General features: G+C 42.0%; 2 protein-coding genes across 4 annotated transcripts; one reads left to right on the top strand and one right to left on the bottom strand.

Moving 5' to 3' along the window:
- The first annotated feature begins 1,456 nt into the window (after positions 1–1,456).
- Positions 1,457–14,731, top strand: LOC115692922 (uncharacterized). Of its 3 annotated transcripts, none has more exons than XM_056314570.1 (28): positions 1,457–1,618; positions 1,853–2,045; positions 2,149–2,273; positions 2,379–2,495; positions 2,715–2,861; positions 3,777–4,145; positions 4,247–4,404; positions 5,177–5,298; positions 5,411–5,502; positions 5,730–5,976; positions 6,091–6,154; positions 6,980–7,128; positions 7,223–7,293; positions 7,385–7,558; positions 7,976–8,047; positions 10,281–10,382; positions 10,470–10,559; positions 10,881–10,956; positions 11,044–11,137; positions 11,231–11,300; positions 11,400–11,579; positions 12,944–13,066; positions 13,160–13,243; positions 13,324–13,508; positions 13,640–13,778; positions 13,854–13,913; positions 13,994–14,098; positions 14,265–14,731. In XM_056314570.1, the coding sequence occupies exons 1-28, from the start codon at positions 1,523–1,525 to the stop codon at positions 14,376–14,378; spliced, it is 3,618 nt and encodes a 1,205-aa protein (XP_056170545.1). In that variant the 5' UTR covers positions 1,457–1,522; the 3' UTR covers positions 14,379–14,731. The 3 variants fall into 3 exon arrangements, 2 of the variants coding, with proteins under 2 accessions (XP_056170545.1, XP_056170544.1); XM_056314569.1 differs by having other exon boundaries at positions 3,777–4,160; XR_008817198.1 differs by lacking the exons at positions 13,994–14,098; positions 14,265–14,731 and having other exon boundaries at positions 3,777–4,160; positions 13,660–13,778; positions 13,854–13,903.
- Positions 14,732–16,466: 1,735 nt separating this feature from the next.
- LOC115662579 (cycloeucalenol cycloisomerase) lies at positions 16,467–21,508 on the bottom strand. Its single transcript, XM_030584713.2, has 8 exons — positions 21,367–21,508; positions 21,100–21,260; positions 19,840–19,923; positions 19,443–19,484; positions 18,566–18,676; positions 18,282–18,473; positions 17,591–17,688; positions 16,467–16,927 (listed from the first exon to the last, which is right to left on the bottom strand). The coding sequence occupies exons 1-8, from the start codon at positions 21,371–21,373 to the stop codon at positions 16,735–16,737; spliced, it is 888 nt and encodes a 295-aa protein (XP_030440573.1). The 5' UTR covers positions 21,374–21,508; the 3' UTR covers positions 16,467–16,734.
- Between the last annotated feature and the right edge of the window lie 1,415 nt (positions 21,509–22,923).

Genomic DNA, 22,923 nt, shown 5'->3' with positions numbered 1-22,923 from the left:
CTAGGAAGAGAAAATGACCTCTGAAAGTTTTACATCTTGATAATCTCAATATCTAAATGAGGATCGAGACGAAACTTTTTAAGGACATACTTAGATCCTTATAAAATTCCAAATAAGGGCATGAAATTGACTTTATTCCAAATAAGATCATCATTTTCTTAAATAAGGAAGTGAACGTTATTTCAAATAATGGCCTGAATTACCCTATTGCCGGTGGGGCGATGGCCATGGCCGGCGACCCTCACCAGAATCGAGAGAGGGTCGTGGCCCTCTCTCAATTATGTCGAGGGCTGGCAACCCTTGCCGAGGCACCGGCCATGGTCGCTGCCCCACTGGCGATGGGGCGGCAACCACGGGCGGCCCCAGCCCTCCCCCTGTATTTTTTTTTTTCATTCTTCTTTCAAAAAGAACTTTGAACTTTCTTAATATTTAATCTAATTTAACTTTAGGTTAAGATTGCCTTCGGACAAAAATGCCCTTTACCAATAGGAATATTTAGCCAGCCGGCGATGTCAGCCCTGATTGTTTTCTTTGGTATGTCCTATTCTTAACTCTCTCTCTCTCTCTCTCTTGTGATACTTTCAAATTGTAAACAGCAGTGTGCTTCCACTATCAAATTATCACGGTTCACTCACTGCTTCGACATTAATCATCAACTTGCCATCCTACTTTCCCCCTTAGCCATGTACCAGAACTCAATAATACGTACATATCGGCTTCTCGAATGAGCTCCACAGCCCCAAATATTCCCACCCCCTCAATCTCTTTATCAACAAGGTTGCATGCTTATTGCCATATCGGGCCCTTATTTAAAAGCCCCCCCTTTTCAAAAACAAGATCCACCGTTTTTGGAATTTCCCCCTCTCCGTGCACAGTAATAATGAATTATTAGAAAAAAGAGAGAGAAGGGAAATTAGGAAAAGGAGATATATAAAACGCGCAACAACGGGAAGAGCCGAGAAGAGGCCCGTAAAAACGGCCCTCTCCCCCCCCACCCCATGCACACAACAATCTCGGGGGGGCGCATACCCGGGGAAGGGGGTTTGTGTGGAATCGAACAAAAGAGCGCTAACGTGCGCACGCGACCTCGGACCAACCAAGCCAACGAGTCTAACCTGCGCCGGGTCTCGCAGTTCTCTATAAAAATTTCGATCCTCCCCACCGCCCCCCCGTGTACCAAACCAACCAGACACCATTCTTCGATATTTTTAATCCCCTGGCTTTCGCCCTTTTCCACGAGACGAGAATAATACAACCTCTCTCTCTCTCTAACCCCCCCAACCCCTCGACATTTGCATTACAATTTCATTGCATTTCGCTCAAACCCATCTCTCTCTCTCTCTCTCTCTCTTCTCGCTCTCGCTCTCGGTCTCGCAGTGCGCGAGACCAGAAACACCACACTTGCACAGACCAGGAAGGCAGGCAGGGGGAGAAGAAACCAGAGCAAGGAAGAGGCCGCCGGAAGATAATATAAAAAAAAACAACAAGGAAGGAGGAGGAGGAGGAGGAGAGACGGAGAGCCATGGTGTCAACGAGGCGCAGTGGATCTCTCTCGGGCAATAATGGGAAGCGATCTTCTTCGTCGGAAGACAAGTCGCCGTCGCCGAAGCGCCAGAAGGTGACCCGAAAGAACGAACCAGCCATCGATTGGCGATTTCGTCCCTAATCTCTTCTTCTCGCCGTTTTTCCTACTTTTGCGTGGATGTTGTTCTTTTCCTTCTCTTCTTTTCTTCTTCTTCTTCACCAAGATTGTCTTTTTTCGCGTCGCGGAGTGTGGGATTTTTTGGGTGGGTTTCGAGGCCCCCCCACCACCCATCTGATTCGTTTTTCCTCGCCTTGTTTGTGGTTTCAGGAGGACAGCAGCGGTGCGTCGGACAGACCGATGCCGGCGGCGGATAATTCGAAGGAGCTGTGCTCGCCGGCGGCGGCGACTGATCCGGCGGAATGTGCGGATGGGGATGCGGCGGTCGCCGGGGACGATTGCGTCAGCGCCGCCAAGGGAGAGGCGGCGCCGGCCGACGCCGTGGCGGCGCCGATCCCTGAGGGTAAGCCGTTTTGCGTTCTTGATCGGCTCTATGCATCTGATTGGGTCATAAAGCTCGTCTTTTTATGCTTCACGTATGGGTTCTTGTGGGTTTTTACTGGCAGGTACTTCGCCACTTGGGGTGGATAAGCATCGGAGTTCTTTCACTTCTTGGAATTTATACCAAAAACAGAGTCCGAGCTTTGAGTCTTCTGCGCCGTGGTGTCGGCTTTTGCCCCAATCGGGTCAGGTAATTGGAGCTCGAGATTGAATGCAGTCTTGACTAGTTTGGTTTCTTGTAATTGGGATTTTTATATATTTCTTGTGGTTTAATGTGTGTTTTCATGGACTGCAGAATTCAAAGGTTCCTATTAGCTCCCCTACTTTCACAATTGGTTCTAGCAGACACTGTAACTTCCCATTGAAGGACCAGACAATAAGTGGTGTTCTTTGCAAGATAAAGCACACTCAGGTATCATTCGCTTGCCGGTCTTGAGTCGTGAGGAACTACAGTTCTCTTTTATGTTTAGGGAAGTGCCGGTTCCTTGAATAGTACAGGAGGGTCTCTCGTTTAAATAGCGGGCCAAATTTCAGTTAATTCGCTCTATTGGGTTAACTTAGTTCTATGTGGAGATGAAGCCTGTAAAATGCACATGCAGTATCATTACTCACTATCTGTGGACTTGACCAGCGAGAAGGCGCTGCTGTGGCCATACTAGAGAGCACGGGTAGCAAGGGATTGGTTCAAGTAAATGGAAATGCTGTCAAGAAGAACTCCAGTTGCACGCTTAGCTCGGGGGATGAGATCGTGTTTGGCATGCTGGGGAACCATGCTTATGTATCCTTATCTTTCATCTCATGCTTGTCTAAATCTTTTGGTTCTGGTGTTCTGGTTCCGAAACTCTGTCATCTCCATGGTTACTGCATCATGAGTTCCTAGAAGTTGTGAAGAAGTCTCGTGGTCTTTTGAAGGAGAAAGTAAAATATGACTCTGAAGAACGAGAGGAACTCAGCAACTTTGGAAGTAAAAGTATCAATAAATAGCCGAAAGGTGGAAGCAGAAAAAATGAGGAGGAAGGATGGAAATCAAGAGAAGAGGAAGTGTGTATACAGAGAGAGAGAGAGAGAGAGAGAGAGAGAGAGAGAGAGAGAGAGAGAGGGGTTAAAGAAAAGTAAAAAGTAAAATAGCTGTGAGGTAGGAGAAAGAAATGGAGAGGGAGGGAGAGGTGAGCGCGAACTTGAGGAAAAAAGGGAGAGAATGAGGGCAAGATCAGAGTGAAGTTGGGTAAATGGAGTCTATTGAAGTGTTGTGTTTATCAATGAGGTTGAGGTTATTGCAATCTACTTGAAGTATGAAGTGAATAAAAAGTTCAAGCTTTCAGTAGACATCCAGAATAGTGCCAACAAAGACAAGAGATAATGTAATTAAAGTACACGATCAACACTTTTCATGACATAAGCCTTCTCATTTTGGACACATGGACTTCCCTTTGACTTGATTTCGGACCTAAAATCATCCCTTGCCATTGACTTCGAGGACTTCTAAATGTGGGGAAAAGAATCGTCCCTCGACATTCTCTTGGGGAATTTCTATTGGACATTAAATCATCACCTTATCGTGGAATTGGAGGATTTCTTGGAAAGTAACTTCTGGTGGTATATTGCATGTTATGTGTTACTGTCCACACTCTTTTTATAAGTATTTGTCATGCATTTTTTATGCATGGGATTTCCTTAATCTCTCTCTATCCAGATATTCCAGCTAATGGTATCTGATCTCACGGTTAAGGGCGCAGAGATGAAAAGCATGGGAAAATTCTTTCAACTTGAGCGGAGATCAGGGGATCCTTCGGCTATGACTGGGGCTAGCATATTGGCATCCATTTCAAACCTGAAGCCAGATTTATCACGATGGAAGACGCCTGGCTCGGCTTCCGTTAAAATCTATCAAGGACCTGAAGTCCCTGCTCATTCTGCAATTAATGATGGGATGGACATTGATGATGGCCTGGAAGGCAATTCGGCGCCAGATGTTGCAAGTGAGAAAGCAGCAGAAGATGGAGCAACGGACAAGAGTCTTCCTGTCGACAGCAGCCAGGACGCTGGCATAGAGGCAGGCAATGTAAAAATCTCTGGGGTGAATCATTTGCTAAGGCCTTCCTTGAGGATGTTTGCTCTATCAACTAGTTGTAAACTGAAATTGAGCAAAGTATGTGTTAACAGGTATTGGAAGAATCGAGCGAGAGGACAAGGGATTCACAACCAGCATCGACATCAGGCATGTCTTTACGTTGTGCAGTATTCAAGCAAGAGGTTCATGCAGGAATCCTTGATGGCAGAGAGATAGAAGTTTCATTCGATAACTTTCCATACTACTTAAGGTGGGTTCTTTTACTACTAGTTCTTGATGGTAAGAGACATGAGCATGTCTATGTGATTTTGGGAATGGCGATATCTTTGGAACTTGTCTGGCTGTTACTGGATGGAATTGTTGGTTGCAGTGATAATTTTTGGTGATCAACATTAGTCTGCATCCTGAGTTTGAACTTGAATGATTACAAGTTGTTCGTTTGACAATTTCAGTTTCCAATGTATGCCCAAAACAATGTTATGAATGTGTCATTTACGGGTTGAGAGATCGAGATAGAGAGAGAGAGAGAGAGAGAGAGAGAGTACTTTAGTCGGGTCACCTGGGAGAAAATAATTTGATTGTAAAGTGTTTCTTAGTGGGAAAAGGCTTAGTTTAAGTGTTGTTGCTCATTTTTTTTAGGTGCAACTCTGATTAAGAGGAGCTTGTGCTCTTGATGCTATTGGCCTATTGATAGTGCTCTTGGGATTATCTTTGCAAATTAATTTGCCTCTTGTTTTTTTATTAATCTTTGCCACTAGACCTGCTTCTTGTTTTAAAGCACAAGGAGGAAGATAATGCCTCCACTTGCGACGTGATGTTGTCTGATGGCATCTTATTTTGCTATAAATAGATCTAACAATAGCATCTCATGAATGGTAGAGACCTAATTTGCCCTTGTGGTTGATTTGCATTTGATCTGCTTGCTATGCTGACCTGTCAACAGTTAGAGAGTCATGGTCAGTTTGCTTTGTCCTGATATGGTTGATCATGAATTAAAAACTTTGAGGCGCCTTTTTTTGCAGTGAGAACACCAAGAATGTGTTAATTGCCGCTTCATTTATACATTTGAAGCACAGAGAACACGCTAAATATGCCTCGGAACTTCCAACGGTGAACCCAAGGATTTTGCTTTCAGGCCCTGCTGGTGTGTTAGTTTCTTTTCTTCCTCTAGTGTGAACACGAATATTTTCTTATTTGAGCAATCTTCTCCTTTTGAGCTAATTTGAATTTCTAAATTGTCAATATTTTAATTGTAGGGTCTGAGATTTATCAGGAGATGTTGGCAAAGGCACTTGCAAATCACTTTGGTGCCAAATTGCTGATATTTGACTGCCATTCGTTTTTGGGTGTAAGTGTTTTGCTTGTGCTTTATTTCAATGTTTTAACTTTATCCCCTATTAGTTTTCGTGAACACTGCCCTCTTCTGTGTACGTGAGAGAGAGGGAGGGAGGGAGAGAGATATTATTTAAACAATCTCCAATCTTGGCTACATAGGTTGAGGTCAATTATGTCACTGGATGTTCGACCAAAAAAAAATAAAAATTATGTCACTGGATGATTATGAATTTGTTGTAGGGTTTATCTTCCAAGGAGGCAGAGCTATTAAAGGAAGGACTTAATGTTGACAAATCCTGCAACTGCACAAAACAAAACCCTCTTCCAGCTGACTTGGTCAAGGCGATTACTTTGCCAATTGGTGATGGCAATGCACCTAGCTCTTCAAATGCTCCCTCGCCTTTTGTCCCAGATTCACAGCAGAAGGGCGAGAATGATAATGTAGCTTCATCCTCTGGTGCATCCAAGAGTAATTCGTTTAAATTAGGTATGCTACTTGAATTGATTATTGACAGATATCTTTTGTCATTCATTTTAATTTTCCTTAATATGTAGTTCGTATTAATGCATTATACTTAACACAATGATTTAAAACATATAGGCGACAGGGTAAGGTTTGTTGGGTCAGCTTCTGGTTCCTTGTACCCATCCTCCTCGCCATCAAGGTACTTCTATTATTGGCTACCTGTGTTTTTGTTTCTTAATTTCATGAAGATACCTTTATCAACATGTCTGTTTTGTCAACTCTCTCTACTGTCTGTTTTTGCCCCCTCTTGGTTAAGGATTATTTAAAAGCCTTTCTAGATTGGAATGTGAAATATGTCAGAAATAGGAAAACTTTGTAGAACTTGTGTCATGTATTGACTTTCATGTTGCTATCTGTAAACACCAATGAGAAGGGCTGAGATGCTAAATCTGAAATGAGAAGCAATAGTCTGGCCGGTAGAGTCCTGAGTGCATCTCTTATTATAGCAAATGAATTGTTTCTTTAGGACAAAGAATTGCTTGCTGTTAGGCTAATACCAAAGGGCGGATATTATATAGTGTATTGATGGTCATCCTTGTGTTTTCTATAGAAGTATATTTTTAAGTGGGGAAGTAATGTGATGCTGCTTATCTCTAGCTTGTCAGGTAGTTTAGTGTGGGTGGGTGTGTAGCTTGTTTAGGTTCTGGAAATGTGCATGGAGATACTGCAGAAGTTGTTACCACTGCTTTATATTGGTTGAGTAACATCTTGCGCTCCTTCCATGTGTATAATGACTTTTTTTTCTTGGTCTGCTTGTTCTGAATAGCTCATTTCTGTTTTTGTATTTTCACAATACCAGCAATATTACTGAAATCTCTGTGCATAAGGTTCAGTTCTTATCAGCATTGACTTTTCTATGTTTCTGATATGCATTTCGTCTTTCTAGTTTTCCTATGGATGTGTGCCATGGATCGTTTATTTGATTATGTTCTTTTGTGTTGTTTTTCTTGTATAACTTTGACAGGGGCCCGGCTTCTGGGAAATGTGGAAAGGTAGTGTTACTTTTCGAGGATAATCCTCTGTCCAAAATTGGTGTGAGGTTTGATAAATCTGTCCCTGAAGGAGTTGACCTTGGGAATTCTTGTGAGGAAGGTCATGGGTTCTTCTGTAATGGTATAGTTTCTCTCTTAAGTTTTTCTTCCGCTCAAAATCATCAGGCTATTTTATCTTCTCTAACCCTCTTCCTTTCATCGTTTGTTTGGTCCAGCTGCTGATCTTCGGTTGGAAAACTCCTGTAGTGAAGATTTGGACAAGCTACTAATTGACACATTGTTCGAGGTGGTTTCTCCTTTTCCCATTTTTGAAATTGTTAATAGTTGATAACTAGTATCTCTTTAGTTTTTTATTTGTGTGTCCTTTCTGGTGTCAGGCTGTCTCCAGTGAGAGCAGAAATTCTCCTTTCATTTTGTTTGTGAAAGATGCTGAGAAGTCTATTGCTGGGAACTCAGAAGCATTCCCTACATTTAAAAGCAGAATTGAAAAGCTTCCCAATAATGTTGTTGTCATCGGTTCACATACCCATACTGACAACCGCAAGGAGAAGGTAACTTTTATCTGGTTTTGAGAAATAATTCTTGCTGTTGTTTATTAGGTGATTCGTCAGTGTCGCTTGTTAAATTTGAGCGTGCTTAGTTGGATCTGATGCTTCCCATGGCTCTATAATAATTGGCTTTGGTTGTCATTTTTGCAATCTCTCTATCTGACAGTTTAGTCATTAGATGAGATATATGTTTAAATTCTTGTTCAAGTTGTAGTCGCGTAGAGGATCATCGGTTTTGTCTCCTCCTCCTCCTCGTTGATTTAATATCTGGAACAGAAGATGATATAGTTTGTTCAGTTTGTTGCGCTTTATTCCCTCAGCCCTTTGCTGGAGGATAATTCTTTTTTTTAAGCTGGCCTGGAATTTGCACAGAAGTATGTACCATCTTCTGGTAGTGTTTGACGTGTTTTCTGGTGGCAGTCACATCCTGGTGGTCTTCTTTTCACAAAGTTTGGGAGCAATCAGACTGCTCTTCTTGATTTGGCTTTTCCGGTAATGATTTTCGTTCTTCACCTTGTTGTACTGTCGTACCTGTTTTAATTCTGTGGGATTTAGGGCACTTATTCATTGTCTTACCTGGGGATGTTGGCATCTATAGGTTCGCATAATATGCTTGTAGATTGGCTAGACTGTCAATCTGAGCTTGGTCTTCCTCTAAATGATGAGCAGTTGCTAAGTTACTGTTTTTTGAGCCATAATGTATTCATATGAAGATACACCATTTCAGCTTTAACTTTTGTACTATGTGTATTGGGTCATGACTTGCTGACGTGCTATGATTTCAGCTTGGGAAAATTCCAATTAAGAACCCCAAGTGGGGTCAAATTCTCAAAAAAGGGTCCAAAGTGAACATTGTGTCAAATAAAGGCCTGAAGTGCTCAATCAGTCTCAAATAAGGACCCGAAGTGCCCAAAAAGTCTCAAATAAGGACCTGGGTCGTCGGCCGGCCAAAATACCTGCCGGCTGGCGAGAAAGTTACTGTTCCGGTGTTCCGGCCGGAACAGTGACTTTTTAATTTTATTATTATTTTCTTTCTATTTTTCCTTGTGTTTTTTTTCTTTTCCTTTTCCTTTTCCTTTTCTTTTTTTTTTCTTTTCTTCCTCCGCCGGCCATAGCCGGGGCCGGGTCGCGTCGCCGAGGCCGCCGCGAGGGGCGAGGCCGGCCCTCGCGCGGCCTCGCCGATTGCCGCCGAGGTCGGCAGCCCCTCGCCCGGTTTTGGCGAGGGCTCGACCTCGCCGGCGTCGGGCAAGGCCGGCCTCGCCAGATCTGGTGAGGGCTCGGCCCCGCCGGCCGCGGGCGAGGCTGGCGAGGCTCGACCTCGCCTGATTTGGCGAGGCCGAGCCCTCTCTCTCTCCAGCCTCGAAGTTCGTCCGGTCGAAGCCGTGGGAGGAGGAGCAGGGCCTCCTCCAAGGACCCAGGGCCTGCATCGCCGCCTTGAGCAGCATCGAGAGGAAGCGATTCCGGATGATCTTCGACTTTGCTTCGACCAGATGAACTTCGGCGTCGGGCGAGGCCGGCGAGGTCAAGCCTTGCCAGCGGCCGGCGGGGCCGAGCTCTCGCCAGATCTGGCGAGGCTCGACCTCGCTTGCAACTGGCGAGGCCCGGTCTCGCCCGACGCCGGTGAGGTCGAGCCCTCGCCAGATCTGGCGAGGCTCAACCTCGCCGGCAACCGGCGAGGCCGCCCTCGCCCGGCCCCGAGGGCGAGGCGCGGCCGACCTCGCCGAGGCCGCCGAGGCTCGACCTCAGCCCCAGGCACCGAGGCGGCCCTCGCCCGAGGCCGGCGAGGGCGGCCCTCGCCCGAGGCCGGCGAGGGCGGCCTCGCCCGACGCCTGCGAGGGCGGCCTCAGGCGACCTCCGCCGGCCCCGGCTATGGCCGGCGGAGGAAGAAAAGAAAAAAAAAAAGAAAAGGAAAAGGAAAAGGAAAAGAAAAAAAAAAAAAACAGAAAGAAAATAATAAAAAAATTAAAAAGTTACTGTTCCGGTGCCGGAACAGTAACTTTCTCGCCGGCCGGCAGGTATTTTGGCCGGCCGGGGACCCAGGTCCTTATTTGAGACTTTTTGGGCACTTCGGGTCCTTATTTGAGACTGATTGAGCACTTCAGGCCCTTATTTGACACAATGTTCACTTTGGACCCTTTTTTGAGAATTTGACCCCACTTGGGGTCCTTAATTGGAATTTTCCCTTTCAGCTTTAACTTTCGTACTTATGTGTATTGGGTCATGACTTGCTGATGTGCTATAAGATGTTTATGGAGACGCTTTAACATCCGGGCATTTGATTTTAAATATCATTTGATCCTGTGGCTGGGACAGAGACATAATAATCAAATGTGAAGACAGACAATATGACCATTCTGAATTTTATATGTAAGGTGAAGAGATTAAAACAGACAAGTTGATCAAATATTTTCTAAAATATGGATAATAATTATTATGTGGACTTGGTTTTTCTGGTGGCCTGCATCAACTCTTGCTTGACACATTTGTTTTGGGGACTTGAAGTATGTTTTTCCGTGGATGGCAGATGTTTGTACTCCACGTCTGACTTGCATGTTCATTCCACCATGCTTGAATTCTGTTCTCCATTGTATACCTTCAGCCTAACATTATTTCATATGACTTGTCGGACAAGGTGTATTTTTTTTTGTTTGGTTCTCTTCTGTCAAATAAAGAAGACACAAATAAAAGTTGTGGTTATGATGCTGACCTCATTTAATGGTCTCAGGATAGTTTTGGAAGGCTTCATGACAGAGGAAAAGAAGTTCCAAAGGTGACAAAACTTCTTACAAAGCTCTTCCCCAATAAAGTTACAATCCACATGCCACAGGTATGACTTCTCTCCGGTGGAGCTTGGATACTCACGTGCAATTGCTTCAGTTAACATGAGTCTTGGAACTGCAACTACTGATTGCAGGATGAAGTGCTTCTTGCATCTTGGAAGCATCAGTTGGATCGAGATTCTGAGACCCTAAAGATCAAAGGGAATTTGAATAATTTGCGAACTGTGAGCAATTTTCACTCCTATATTTTAAGATCATGGAGCATCTCGTGCCTGGTTTTATCATAGTTGGTTAATGAAATGAAATTCTAAGAGCGCTCCTTTTCTTTTTAATGGGCATTTTCTGATAAATTGAAAGTATTTCCAATCACGGCCATGTGTACAACATACATGCCCTGTAACAATTTTTTCCCATAGTACACCAGTTTCCGAGAATGTTGAAGAGGTTAAGCATGAGGGCAATCTTTCGATTTGTTGGCATTTTTAAGTTTGGCAGTCTTATGCAGCAGAGGAGACAATGTCATAGTTTCTTATCCTTATGTTCAGGTTCTTGGTCGGTGTGGAATGGAATGTGAAGGACTTGATACGATATGCATCAAGGACCAAACACTTACCACTGAGAGTATGTACATTACCATTGATCCATTTAAGTGAGGTTGCTCACCATGTTTCCTTAACATGGTGTTAAAATTTAATTTTATATTGGCAGGCGCAGAAAAGGTCATTGGATGGGCTCTAAGCCATCATTTAATGCAGAATCCTGAATCTAATGCTGATTCAGGGCTTGTTCTGTCCAGCGAGAGGTAAGGAATTGTTCCTTTCTCTGTCAGGATGCATGTTTTATCGGCTGCAATCTTTGGGTTAAATTAACAAAACCATTTTGAAATGTTTGGCAGCATCCAGTATGGCATTGGGATCTTGCAGGCTATTCAGAACGAGTCTAAGAGCTTGAAAAAGTCGCTCAAGGTTATCATATTTATTTGGCTACTAAATTTTGTGTAGCAGGAATACCTGTGTTAAGAATCACAAATTGTCTAACTGTGGGTCAGTTTTTTTTCTGTACAGGATGTTGTAACTGAAAACGAATTTGAGAAACGGCTTCTTGCTGATGTTATTCCCCCCAGTGACATAGGAGTCACATTTGATGACATCGGAGCTCTTGAAAATGTCAAAGATACATTGAAGGAGCTAGTCATGCTTCCTCTACAGAGGCCTGAACTTTTCTGCAAAGGGCAATTAACCAAGGTTCTGCTTTTCTCTATGAGCACTCAATTTGCTCCACTTGAAGTTTGGTCGTAATAACGGATTAATTAATTCTTGCACATACTTTTTGGAGCTCCGGCATTACTTGTCATTTGTAATTGTGTTCTGTTAATGACTATGATATGTCCACGTATATTGGCCATAATATATGTACTGACTTTCCTGGTTTAATCTTGTCTTTTTTTATAGAAATTTATAGGTGTTCTGTTCTGAGGCTACTATACGGTGTGCAGAAACTTTCTGGTTTTCTATTTTCTGAGGCTATAAAGCCAGTACAAATATGTAGAAAAGTTGATCTGCTGGCAAGAAGTTCTTTGATGCAGGATTCATCATGGATAATAGACAGTTGAGGTAGCTAGGCACCTGATAAACAATCAGCTAGCAACGTGACGTTCAGTATGTATTCATGTGGTAACCATCCATCCTGATTGGCTGCCCTGCCTGGTGCAGCCGCAGTCCGGCCCACCCCTGCCGCAGCTCACCCTGCATTACTTAGGCTTTCTTTTTCTTTTCTTTTAGACTAATTAAGTTATCTCTTATTGTTTGTACTCCTATTATTATTACTAGTTGATCACTCATCTCAAGAATGCCTATCGGCTTAAACTTTTGTTCAATATTAGAAAATTTGGCAACACAGGTTTTTTGTAGATTTATACCGTTATAACTAAGTTAACCGTCTCGAGAAGGATAACCTTTAAGCTGAATTTTGAGGTGAGATAATCTTGATCAAGATCTTTCGTTGTGTTAGATTTATCTTTTTGCGAATAGCAAAAACAGGGCAAAATGGTAGAGATGGTGCATGGGGTGGAGATGGGACAGGGTGTTGATGGTGATCCTGGCCTTGCTGAACCCCCCAAATAACTTAGTGTGCTTTAAGTGGCTTTCCTCAGCCAAAAGAAGCTGAGTGTTCTTCAAGAAATGCTGGTGTCATTGTTCCAAAAAGAGCTAATAGAGGCTCATTTCAAGTAGTAGGTACACAGGCACACCTAAGAATGCGGCCGTGTGGAAATATGAGAAGACATGAAAAAGAGACCAGTGTGGAAATACGAGTAGACTTGAAACGACACTGGCCATGTGTCAAAGAATTATCTGAAGTAAAAAAATTCTGACGGTTTAGGCTTCTTGAAAGAACAAAAAGCAGAAATTGGTTTAATGAGCTGCCTGTAAAAGTGGTTCTGGTTTTTCTCTATTTTTTTTTTTATAGTAATTGTCTCAAGTTCATGCTTGAAAACCTTTCTGTCTGATGTCATAAGCAGTCTTTTAAGTGCCTCTGTAATACAAGTTATTTGTGCAATGCTTTCATGGTGGAGATTGCTCTTAGTCTCACTGTTACCTTTCTTGTCCAGCCTTGCAAGGGCATTCTTCTGTTTGGTCCCCCTGGAACAGGCAAGACTATGCTTGCAAAGGCTGTGGCTACTGAAGCTGGTGCAAATTTCATCAACATTTCCATGTCAAGTATCACATCCAAGGTCAATATTGGGGCTGATCTCTTGTGATCATTTGAAATTTGCGGAGACTTAACGTCGTACTGCTGTATGCTCCAATTCTTCTTTTCTTTGCAGTGGTTTGGTGAAGGCGAGAAGTATGTGAAAGCTGTTTTCTCACTTGCCAGTAAAATTTCCCCGAGTGTTGTATTTGTTGACGAAGTCAGTTTCTCTATTCTTTCTTTTTGTTAGTTTAGGTTCCTAGTTGTTGTACTTCTCATAGTGTTTTGGTGGTTACCTAGGTTGATAGTATGTTGGGCCGGAGGGAGAACCCAGGAGAGCACGAGGCCATGCGCAAGATGAAAAATGAATTTATGGTCAACTGGGATGGCTTACGGACTAAAGATACAGAACGAGTACTGGTACTTGCAGCCACAAACAGACCTTTCGACCTGGATGAGGCAGTCATCCGTAGGCTGCCTCGCCGGTGAGTGTTACCATGACTTTTTTTCATGGACATATATATTGCAATTCTTACTTTCCTTCACATCCTCTTTCCTTTCCGAGTGGGCCTTCATATATCCCAAAAGCAGATGCTAAGTTTCGTCTTTACTACAGATTGATGGTAAATCTTCCAGATGCTCCAAATAGAGCAAAAATTTTGAAAGTTATACTAGCAAAGGAAGACTTATCTGCAGATGTCGACTTGGACGGAATTGCAAGCATGACAGATGGTTACTCAGGAAGTGACCTAAAGGTGACACCTTAGAATCTTAACTCACACTGTTCGCTAGTGGAGAATTCACTCTCACCTATTACTGTCTTATTACAGAATTTATGTGTAACTGCGGCGCACAGGCCAATTAAAGAGATATTGGAAAAGGAGAAAAAGGTCCATGTCTTCCCGTAATTCGATATGGCTACTTTACTCGTACTTTGATTATGGCTGATACTATTTGCAACTCATGGCAGGAACGTGCTGCAGCTCTAGCAGAAGGCAAACCTGCTCCAGCTTTGAGAGGGAGCGCTGATATACGGTCTCTCAATATGGAAGATTTCAAATATGCACATGAACGGGTAAAACTTTTTGAAAATGGCATATCTGAGATGTGGCACTTTTTTCTCACCATAGCGTGATAGTCCACAAACCTAGAGCTATTTTACAACTTAGTAGGAGTTCATTTTCCTTATTGTTGGTGAAGCTTCAATTGATTTCGTATCTGTGTTGTTAACATGGAAACAGGTATGTGCAAGCGTATCATCCGAGTCTGTTAACATGACCGAGCTTCTGCAGTGGAATGAACTCTACGGTGAAGGTGGTTCAAGAAGAAAGAAGGCACTCAGTTATTTCATGTGAAGTATTATTGTTCACTAATTCACAATTGCAATTTTTGACCCGCTGCTCGTCCTCCTAGAAGCTGCTACGAAAGTAATCCATTTTGTTTTTGTAACCTGGGAAGCCCCTTCTTTTAGTTTCTCCTTGTAATGTTTTCTTGCCAAGTTTTTTGTTTCCATTTTTCTTGGATTGTTGGTATAAAAGAGAGAGAGAGGAAAGCCTCCAATAGCTTTTAATTTGGCTCCGCATCATATCTGTCCTCTTTTGCTTTCTTTGCTGCTCTTAGGATTTACTGATTCTCATATAAATTGAACTTTTGTTCATCTCTTTTAGGTGAAGTCCTTACTGTCACTATGTTAATAGTGGTCAGATAAGATCTCTCCCTCTCTCTCGCACGCGCGGACACTCACACATAGAAGCACACCTGCGCTTGTGCACTTGAAACAATAGAAATGTGCGTTTATTTTGTAGAAGAAAACAAGAATCATCACATATCATGATCTTGAAAAGCAAATCACGCATTTATTTTGTAGAAGAAAACAGGAATCATCACATATCATGATCTTGAAAAGCAAATCACTATGCCTCCTGGCCTGCTCGGTATTCTATTCGAACTTTAAGGTGATTATGAACCCCTTTGAAACAATGCAAAGGACTTTAAGTTAAAGAGTTTTTCAAAATGTAAATTATGTTTGGTAAGTTATAACATAAAAGATCATTGCAAAGCAACTTTATGTAAAGTAGTGTTTGGGAAAATTATTTTTGCAAAGTACCTTTTTATTTTTTAATAAAGAAAAATTGAAATCCTATGCCAGAGCCGACGAAGGGCAAGCGGCCACTAGCGACCCAGATTTGGTGTCGGCGGCCGTTGTTTGAGGTCATTCAGCAGCCCCCGCCGACGAGGGATGGATGTGGTTGAGCGACCCCCGATGAGGGTCGCGAAACCCAAGCGAGGGTCGTCTAGGTAGCACGACCTCAGCCGGCCCTCGCTTGAATCACGCGGTACCTCTCCAAGGTCACGTGAGTTTCTGGTGAGGGCAGTCTAGGTCGCGCGACCTCAGATGGCCCTCGCCTGGGTCACGTGGCCCCTCACGGCGGTTGTGCGATCCCAGGCGACAGTCGTTGGGTTGTGCAACCACGCCGGCTCCCCTCTGGCTTGTTGCCGTCCCCTAATAGCCATGCCGACCGAGCTAAGCGAAGAAGATGATAAACAATGATAAACGAGGCCAAAATCAAAAAATAGATGAGAGTAGTTTTGGAAGAAATTTTTTTTACTTACCCGGGAGTCTTACATGCCGAGAAACCTGAAAGCCCAAGGTAGCCTAGGACTTGCCTTAGGCTTTCAGCCTTCACAAGGCTGACTTTTGCTGAATGGGATTTGTAAAACTGTTCCCAAACACTCAATTTTAGCTCAAAGGGCTTTGGACGTCCAATTGCACCAGACAGCCGTCAGAATCTTACATTTCAAAATCCTCTCTCAAGTTGGTTGCCTTCTCTTCTCCTCCTTCCATTTAGCTCAACCAAATTCGATCAACCGATTTAATTGAATCAGCAAATTTCCCTTCCCGTCAAACTCAGTCGTTGCCTTAATTCCTTAGCTATGGAAGATGTTGGAGTTCAGAGGCAAAAGAAAACAGAATGGTCTTTGTCAAAGTGAGCTTAAGAAGAAAAGGAAGAGGGGTTCCAATTATTGTTGCGCCAATCATATACAAATGATTAGCCTCCCACAAGTAGTATGAGTAATCCTCCGTATGTTAGCAAAAAGAAGAATTGGAGTAAACATACTAGGTTTTACATGTAATAGAAAATAAGATTTGGTTGGTGTATTAATTCATACGAGGGGATGAACAGAAGAAAAACCATGGAGGGGCTCTAGAAATTTCCATGGCTACCATCCTAAAAGATTGGATGCTTTGTAATCATTAAATGTTCGGGAATTTTAAACCTATGCTTAAGTCACGAGAAAGGACAGAGAAATTGCCTCGTCCACAGTGTTCGTCGAATCTATTGAGCTCGTTCACAATTCAATGCATGCCATGCAACACAGCTACGGAAACTAAATGAGGCACATATACAAATAAAAACCGCAGGCAAGCATATTGGGCAACCTTATAGTAACACCGTCATGGTTCACGCACCTGCATATACTTGGAGAGACAATAAGATTCACATTGTTAGTCTCTAATCCCCAGTTTCAACTGATTAGAAAGACATTTCTCAAAAGACGGTTAATGTCCTGAGCACTACAACTAGTACAATACAAGTCTTTTGGCACGGTTGTGGTTACATCTTTCCCTAACAGGGAACACCCCAAAACTTACAGCCTCTATGGAATTGGGAACAAAAACCCAAGCTCCCGTTTTAGTACAATGAGAAGTCAAGCTTCCACGGAATGTCCAGGAAACCACGGAAGTCCTGGCTGAATGCATTGTTTCGAGTCAGGAACTGGGACAATTGGTCCGAGGAAAATACGCCACAAGTCAAGTATGATTGTCACCAGCATGGCTGCACCCAAAGCATCGACGGCTACTCTTGGCAGGTCCCAAGGACTGCCTGGCTTCTCATCAATCCTGCAGGCACAAGTTTATTTTCAGCTGACGAATGTTGCATGAGCTCCAATGATTGACCAAGTACAAAACGTATGACTAGAAAAGACAAAGCTATGACTTCCATATCCTCTTCCATATTCTCCAATTTTTCCACTTCATATCAAAAAGAAAAAAAGGGAAAAAAGGATGCAATTGTAGTTTTCTAATGAGTAGGAGCATTATTCCTTTTAATTTGGATATATGAAACATAATGTATGAAAAACAACCACATAATTGAATACATGCCAGAGAACACGAAGAAAATGGTGTGTACAATGCAGATCAACCTTGCCAGAATTTATGGCTTGTTAACCAGATAATGTTTTCATCTGTTTAGATGATTGCATTTACATTTTTATATTGCCTTCATTCTGGCATATGGTTTCACTATTATGAAAACGCAATACTGATCATTGTAGTTATTTATCAATGAAATCACTGTCCGAATCGATAAACTACCGACCGTGCATTTATACAAGCTGGAACCTATTACAATTTAAATTCATTCTAGGACAAGTACATCCATATCACTCTTCACATGATTGTGCAGCTGTGATATGCACGTGTTACTGCTGAATCATGCATTTTTTGAAACAGAGAGGATAAGAATCCATAAAATAGGTGTTGGGCACATAAAGTTCTCACCTCAGAAACATTGGGAAGCTCACAATGAAGTATATGGCATAAAACAAGGACCCCACTTTATACATGGATGCCCGGTCTACAAATTCATAATAAGGAAACTGCAAACATTGAACGAAATGAATTAGGTTTGCATAATCCCTGCATATCACATTACTTTTTAAGTATCTGTAATTAACTAAATGAAATAGCGACAATTGCAATGTATAATGTCTTGGGTTTGTTTCACAGCAAAGACCTGCCTGGCACAAAAAGAAAGAACAGATTTCACAAGAAATGCTCCATGCAAAGTCGAAAGCTTGCAAAATAAATGTGACGTCATATGGCAGGCAGAAAGATGTCGAACTATCATTCTCATTACGGAAAATACAGAAACATGCTGAGGAATATAAGTTGAAGAAGAAAAGAATCAGCATTCACCGGGGATATTACAAAACAGATAACAATTGATATTCTTAATCTAACGAAATTTCATTTCAAGGTTGACTGAATATGTCTTGTCAAATTAACTGATTCTTTTCATGATAAGGCTGTGGATAAAGGAGAATGGCCAGAATAAGCAATCTTGGAGACAATGCATTGACAAATATGAACCACTCCAGTTCAAAAAGGCAATAAAATCAGCATGCCATCTATATAAAAAAAAAGTTGGATATAATTATAATGGATAGTAGAACAATTGGTCTGGACATACATTAGAAATGGCTACGGTCTCCAGGTATGCTATGAAATAGGAAAGAGCCAGAATCCATGCCGCCTCAGTAACCCACTGGATTTTTTCAGGCAAGTCAGCAATAGCATGCCTTAGCCTGCGGAGGGTCATGTTTGACGTAACATGGTAAAATAAAAAGCAAACATGAGTCAGGAGGAAAGTAGTATGCGGTACCTGCACAAAAAAGTTAACCAGACTGCATGATAAGAAACAGACAGATGATTAAGAAAAGCGTAACTAGTCAATGTCTCAAATTTATGGCTCACATTATTCATTTTCCATGATGGAAATGTATAAGAAGCTCCCAAAACTGTGAAGAAGTAGTGCGTCCAAAAGTAATTCCCAACGTAACTGAAGATTATTATCCAGAGACTCGCCTGCCAAAGCATGGTTAAGTGTTAGGGTGGAAGGGCAGCTCTTCTTTGAGATCCTAATATCTAGCTATATAATGTCCACACAAAGGCCAGCTTCATAACGTAGTGGATGAGTAAAACGTCACATATACAGTCTTCTTTAACTCAGAAAGGAGAGATACACAGCCTTCAGAGAACTTGCTTTAATGTGCTTTAATGCAACTTCTAAGTTGATGCTCCAGTTTTCATGTAATTCAGATTGTTTAATTAGACCATCGGCACTGAACACCACATTGGCAGGGATATAAAGCAAAGGCACTTAAAATTGCTCAAATGTTCTGCTAAATTGTAACAGCAGATACAAATTTTAAAGCCCCAGCTCTTTACAGAATCAAACTTGTCAGCTTTTCTTAAGTATATCGTGAGTCACAGGACCCACAGCAGTGCAATCTACCCATAAACAATTCAGGTTCAACGTGTTCTCTATAATTGCAAATCCAAATTTCTATCTGAACAGTGATCCAATATTACTTCCAACAGACCAACTCACATATTTTTCCTAGACACAAAGTAGAAGTAGCTTGCAGACTGTGCACATCATGCACGAATCAATAAGGCAACATGTGAAACAAAGCTGTTTTAGACACTTCATCACCAAAATGTGTGATCCGTCAGCGGTATACCCTATAATTGATGATACTGAGTGTAAATGTAGATGAGCAATATATATCATGGAAGTAGCTTCTAGAGCATTAAGAATATGGACAATTATACCCCAAAAAGCACTTGCCTTGACCCAATAGCGATCCTTCCAGCACAAACTGCTATCCGCCTGCCCAAGTACGTAAATTTAAGGACATTTCATATCAAAAGGGAGTTCTAGCACCTCAGGATCATATCTAATACTATTAAGAAAGAGAATTAGTTTCCAGAAGACCAGAAGTAATCTCAGTAGACACGACTATGATGAGCAAATTAATTTTTTTCTTTCTTGAAATAAGCAAATTCCAGTTTAACGCCTTGATTGTAGTCTTAAAACTGAGAACGCAATCAGAGTTCCAAGCACCGGCTTACGCAGTTTTCAGGGGAACCACAGAATTGAGTATACATGAAAATCCATACTAATGTTTAGGGGATGATTTCATTCTAGTGACATGTAAGTCCATTAAGCAAGTCAACAAACATACCTGCCCAACAAATACCATTGGCATAAGGAAAGCAGGAACCGCTGACACCAACCCCAGAAGCAAGTACTCTAACTCGGTAAAATTCTGTCATTCAATGCAAGGAGAAAAACACACAGATAATTAGATTCAGTTTATGCTCTTCACTCAAGCGTGTGCATTTTCTCATTTATGCGCCACATAGGTCATAGCATGGGAACATTTAAAAGTGTCTATTCAGCTAGAAATGGCTGAACAAATATGGAAATTTCTACCTGGAGGATATGTGAAATGCAAGATAAGAGCTGCAATGTATCACTCTAACGGTTCTTAATTACTTTAACAGTCAGTTTGGATGGAGTGATTAGAAGGGAAGAGAAGAATATAAAATGATCATGGGTTTGGATGGATGGGGAAGATGGATGGAGAAGGATTAGTGCAGCCAGTTTTATGTAGTTTCTAAATCCCCCCTTACATATATGGAGGGATCCAGAGGGATTTGAACAACATACATACTGGATCCAAACAACATTTTAGCTCGAACTTTTTATTTCATTTTGCATACGTTTCCGTTCTTTTCCCTCATGAGAATCCAAACAACATTTTAGCTCAAACTTTTTATTTCATTTCTTTTCTTTTCTCTGGTAACTATCCAAATTCTTTCCATTCCCTCCTAATCACTCCATCCAAACTGAGTGTAGAAGTGGATGAATTCACCACAAACTCGTCTTCATGACTTCCATCACTCTCCAACCCCCAACCGCCCCCAAAAGAAAAAAAGAAAAAAAAGAAAAGAGAGACAAAGACGAAGGGAATGATGGAAAGGTCTCTTGCAAAGCTGATGCATCATCATCTCTCTCCTCCGTCGACACAAACGGGAAGGAGAGAGAATACATAGATGATTACTCATTTCTAGAACGAAATGAGATGCTCGATTCGCTCCTTAACTAATGTAAAGCCACCTGCTTTTGTTTTTGCCAGTTCTGTCAATGTACCAAACTTTTTTTTTCTTTTTTCCCCTCGTCCAGAAAAGAAGTTAATAAGCTCAGCTTTAGACCGAAAGTAAAGCGACACACTTGCAGCGAAATGCGAAAGTCCTAATGCCTCCTGGAAAACTGGACTCACGACCATGAACCAAATAACCCACTCCGCTCTAGTAAACCAAAACCCCCCTTTTCAACCAAAACCCACGACAGCAAAATGCAATCGAACACGGGATTCGGGCAAGAAAAAAGGTAAAAAAAAAAAAAAATCCAAACTTGGTCGAGAAGAATCGAGACGGACCTCGTAGAGCTTGTAAGGAACGACGATGCCGAGCGAGAGGGTGAGCCAGAACGGGGTGTAGAGGAGGAAGAAGAGCTCGCCCCATCTCTTGCTGGGGTTCGGAGCGAGCCACGAGCTCGAGCTCGGCGGCGGAGGAGGAGAAGGAGCCGATTTCGCACCGCCTGCGCATTCGGAGCGAAACGAAGAAGCGCAGACCACCTTAGCGTTTGAGGGAATGGCCCGAAAGAGACGAAGATGGAGCTCGATGGAGACGAAGAAGGGATATACCGGACATTGCGAAGCGCCGGAATCTTCGAGAGGAGCGAGGTCTCGCCGTCAGCAGTAGTAGTGTCTGAGACTGGAGAGTGGGAGTTGGGTGGGTGAGGTCGGCTTTCTTGATGCCGGGAGGAGTGCCAGCCAGAGGAGCCAGCCCACGTTGTTGTCGAATCTTTTTGTCGTGCTATACGGCATTTGAAAATATAACGTAAAAGACAAACATGATAAAAAGGTAAAGATTAATACCATAAAAAACTCCAAATTAATATAATAAATTTATATTTGCTAGTTATCGTTAAATTTTATCATTAAATTTTTGAATTAGATGACACGTGCTAGTTTACGAATGTACCAATTTTGGGATTTTACCACTCGGTTTATAGTATTAATCCAATTTAATAGAAGTAAATTTGTCATATATGTACCGGTTTGGAATTTTTGATGATCAAAAAATTAATTTGGAGTATAATTGTCACAGGTATACCAGTTTGGGGTGAATTTGTCATATGTGTACCGATTAAGGGTTTTTCGTGATATTAATCAAAAGATAATGAGATATGCTCTTTTTTGATATTTGACTTTCGAAATATTGAATAACGCATGCGGCGAGAAGATCGGGAAATATTAGTAAATTTTTCGTATTTTGTGATATTTGTTGCAATGTTAAAACAATGTAATATATCATGTGGCTTTTCAATGACGAAAAAGAAAATTGTCACGTAAAGAGTCGCCCGACCGGCCTTGGGCGAGCTCTGGCCTGTGGCGAGGCTCGAGCGCTCCGATGGGCAGTCGCCGGCAAAGGAAGAAAAAAAGAAAAGGAAGGAAAGGTAAAGAAAAAAAGAAAAAAGAAAAATAATATAGGCTTGGCTTGAGCAGACTTTCTTGGCCCTCGAGTCACGAGGCAGGCAATCGTTCCTCGTATTGAAGTCGTCACGGATCCGTCAAAATCTACTTTCCGAACTTAAATTTAAATTTCGACCAAAAAAAAAAAACTTGAGTTTGAATCTCTCTAAATTAATTTACGTCGTCAAAATCTTTCTTGGCACGTGATTAATTTTTGAAATGTTTTTTTACGGCACGCGAGAGTTAAAGAATAAGAAGGATTTGAAAGTACAAATTATAGTTAGAGCCTAAAAGCAAGAGTGTACTGTACTGGAGATTTTTACGATCTCTTGAGAGACCGATCCACCATCCTAAAAATACAATACTCCGATGTCTATTATCATACTCCCTATACATTTCTTCCATAAAATTTTCCAAAGTTTTTTAATCATCAATCAAGATTTATTTTTTGCGATTCAGTGATCACCCCAATTCTTAGGAATCAGATTTTTCAAGGATTGTAGAAATGCTCGGGCCCAAGGAGATAACGGTGAAGTTGACTCATGATCATCGAATGCGCGCTTAGAGCGTGAATGATAACCATTCTCTTCCTGGTCCTATTTCTAACTAGTTCTCTAGACGAGTTCCCGAGCAAAAAGTAGCTTTTGATATCGATACAAAATTTGTGTTTCCGAAATAGAAATTCGCTTGATAGGTTACTCTTAAATTTCTGTTCCCAGCTGGCGG

Source organism: Syzygium oleosum, unplaced genomic scaffold, assembly GCF_021117445.2.
Source record: "Syzygium oleosum isolate NSW1041296 unplaced genomic scaffold, Sole_v2.1 Sole_v2.09, whole genome shotgun sequence".
NCBI lineage: Eukaryota > Viridiplantae > Streptophyta > Magnoliopsida > Myrtales > Myrtaceae > Syzygium > Syzygium oleosum.
Note: the sequence above shows the minus strand (reverse complement) of the source record. Positions and strands in the feature narration are given on the sequence as shown.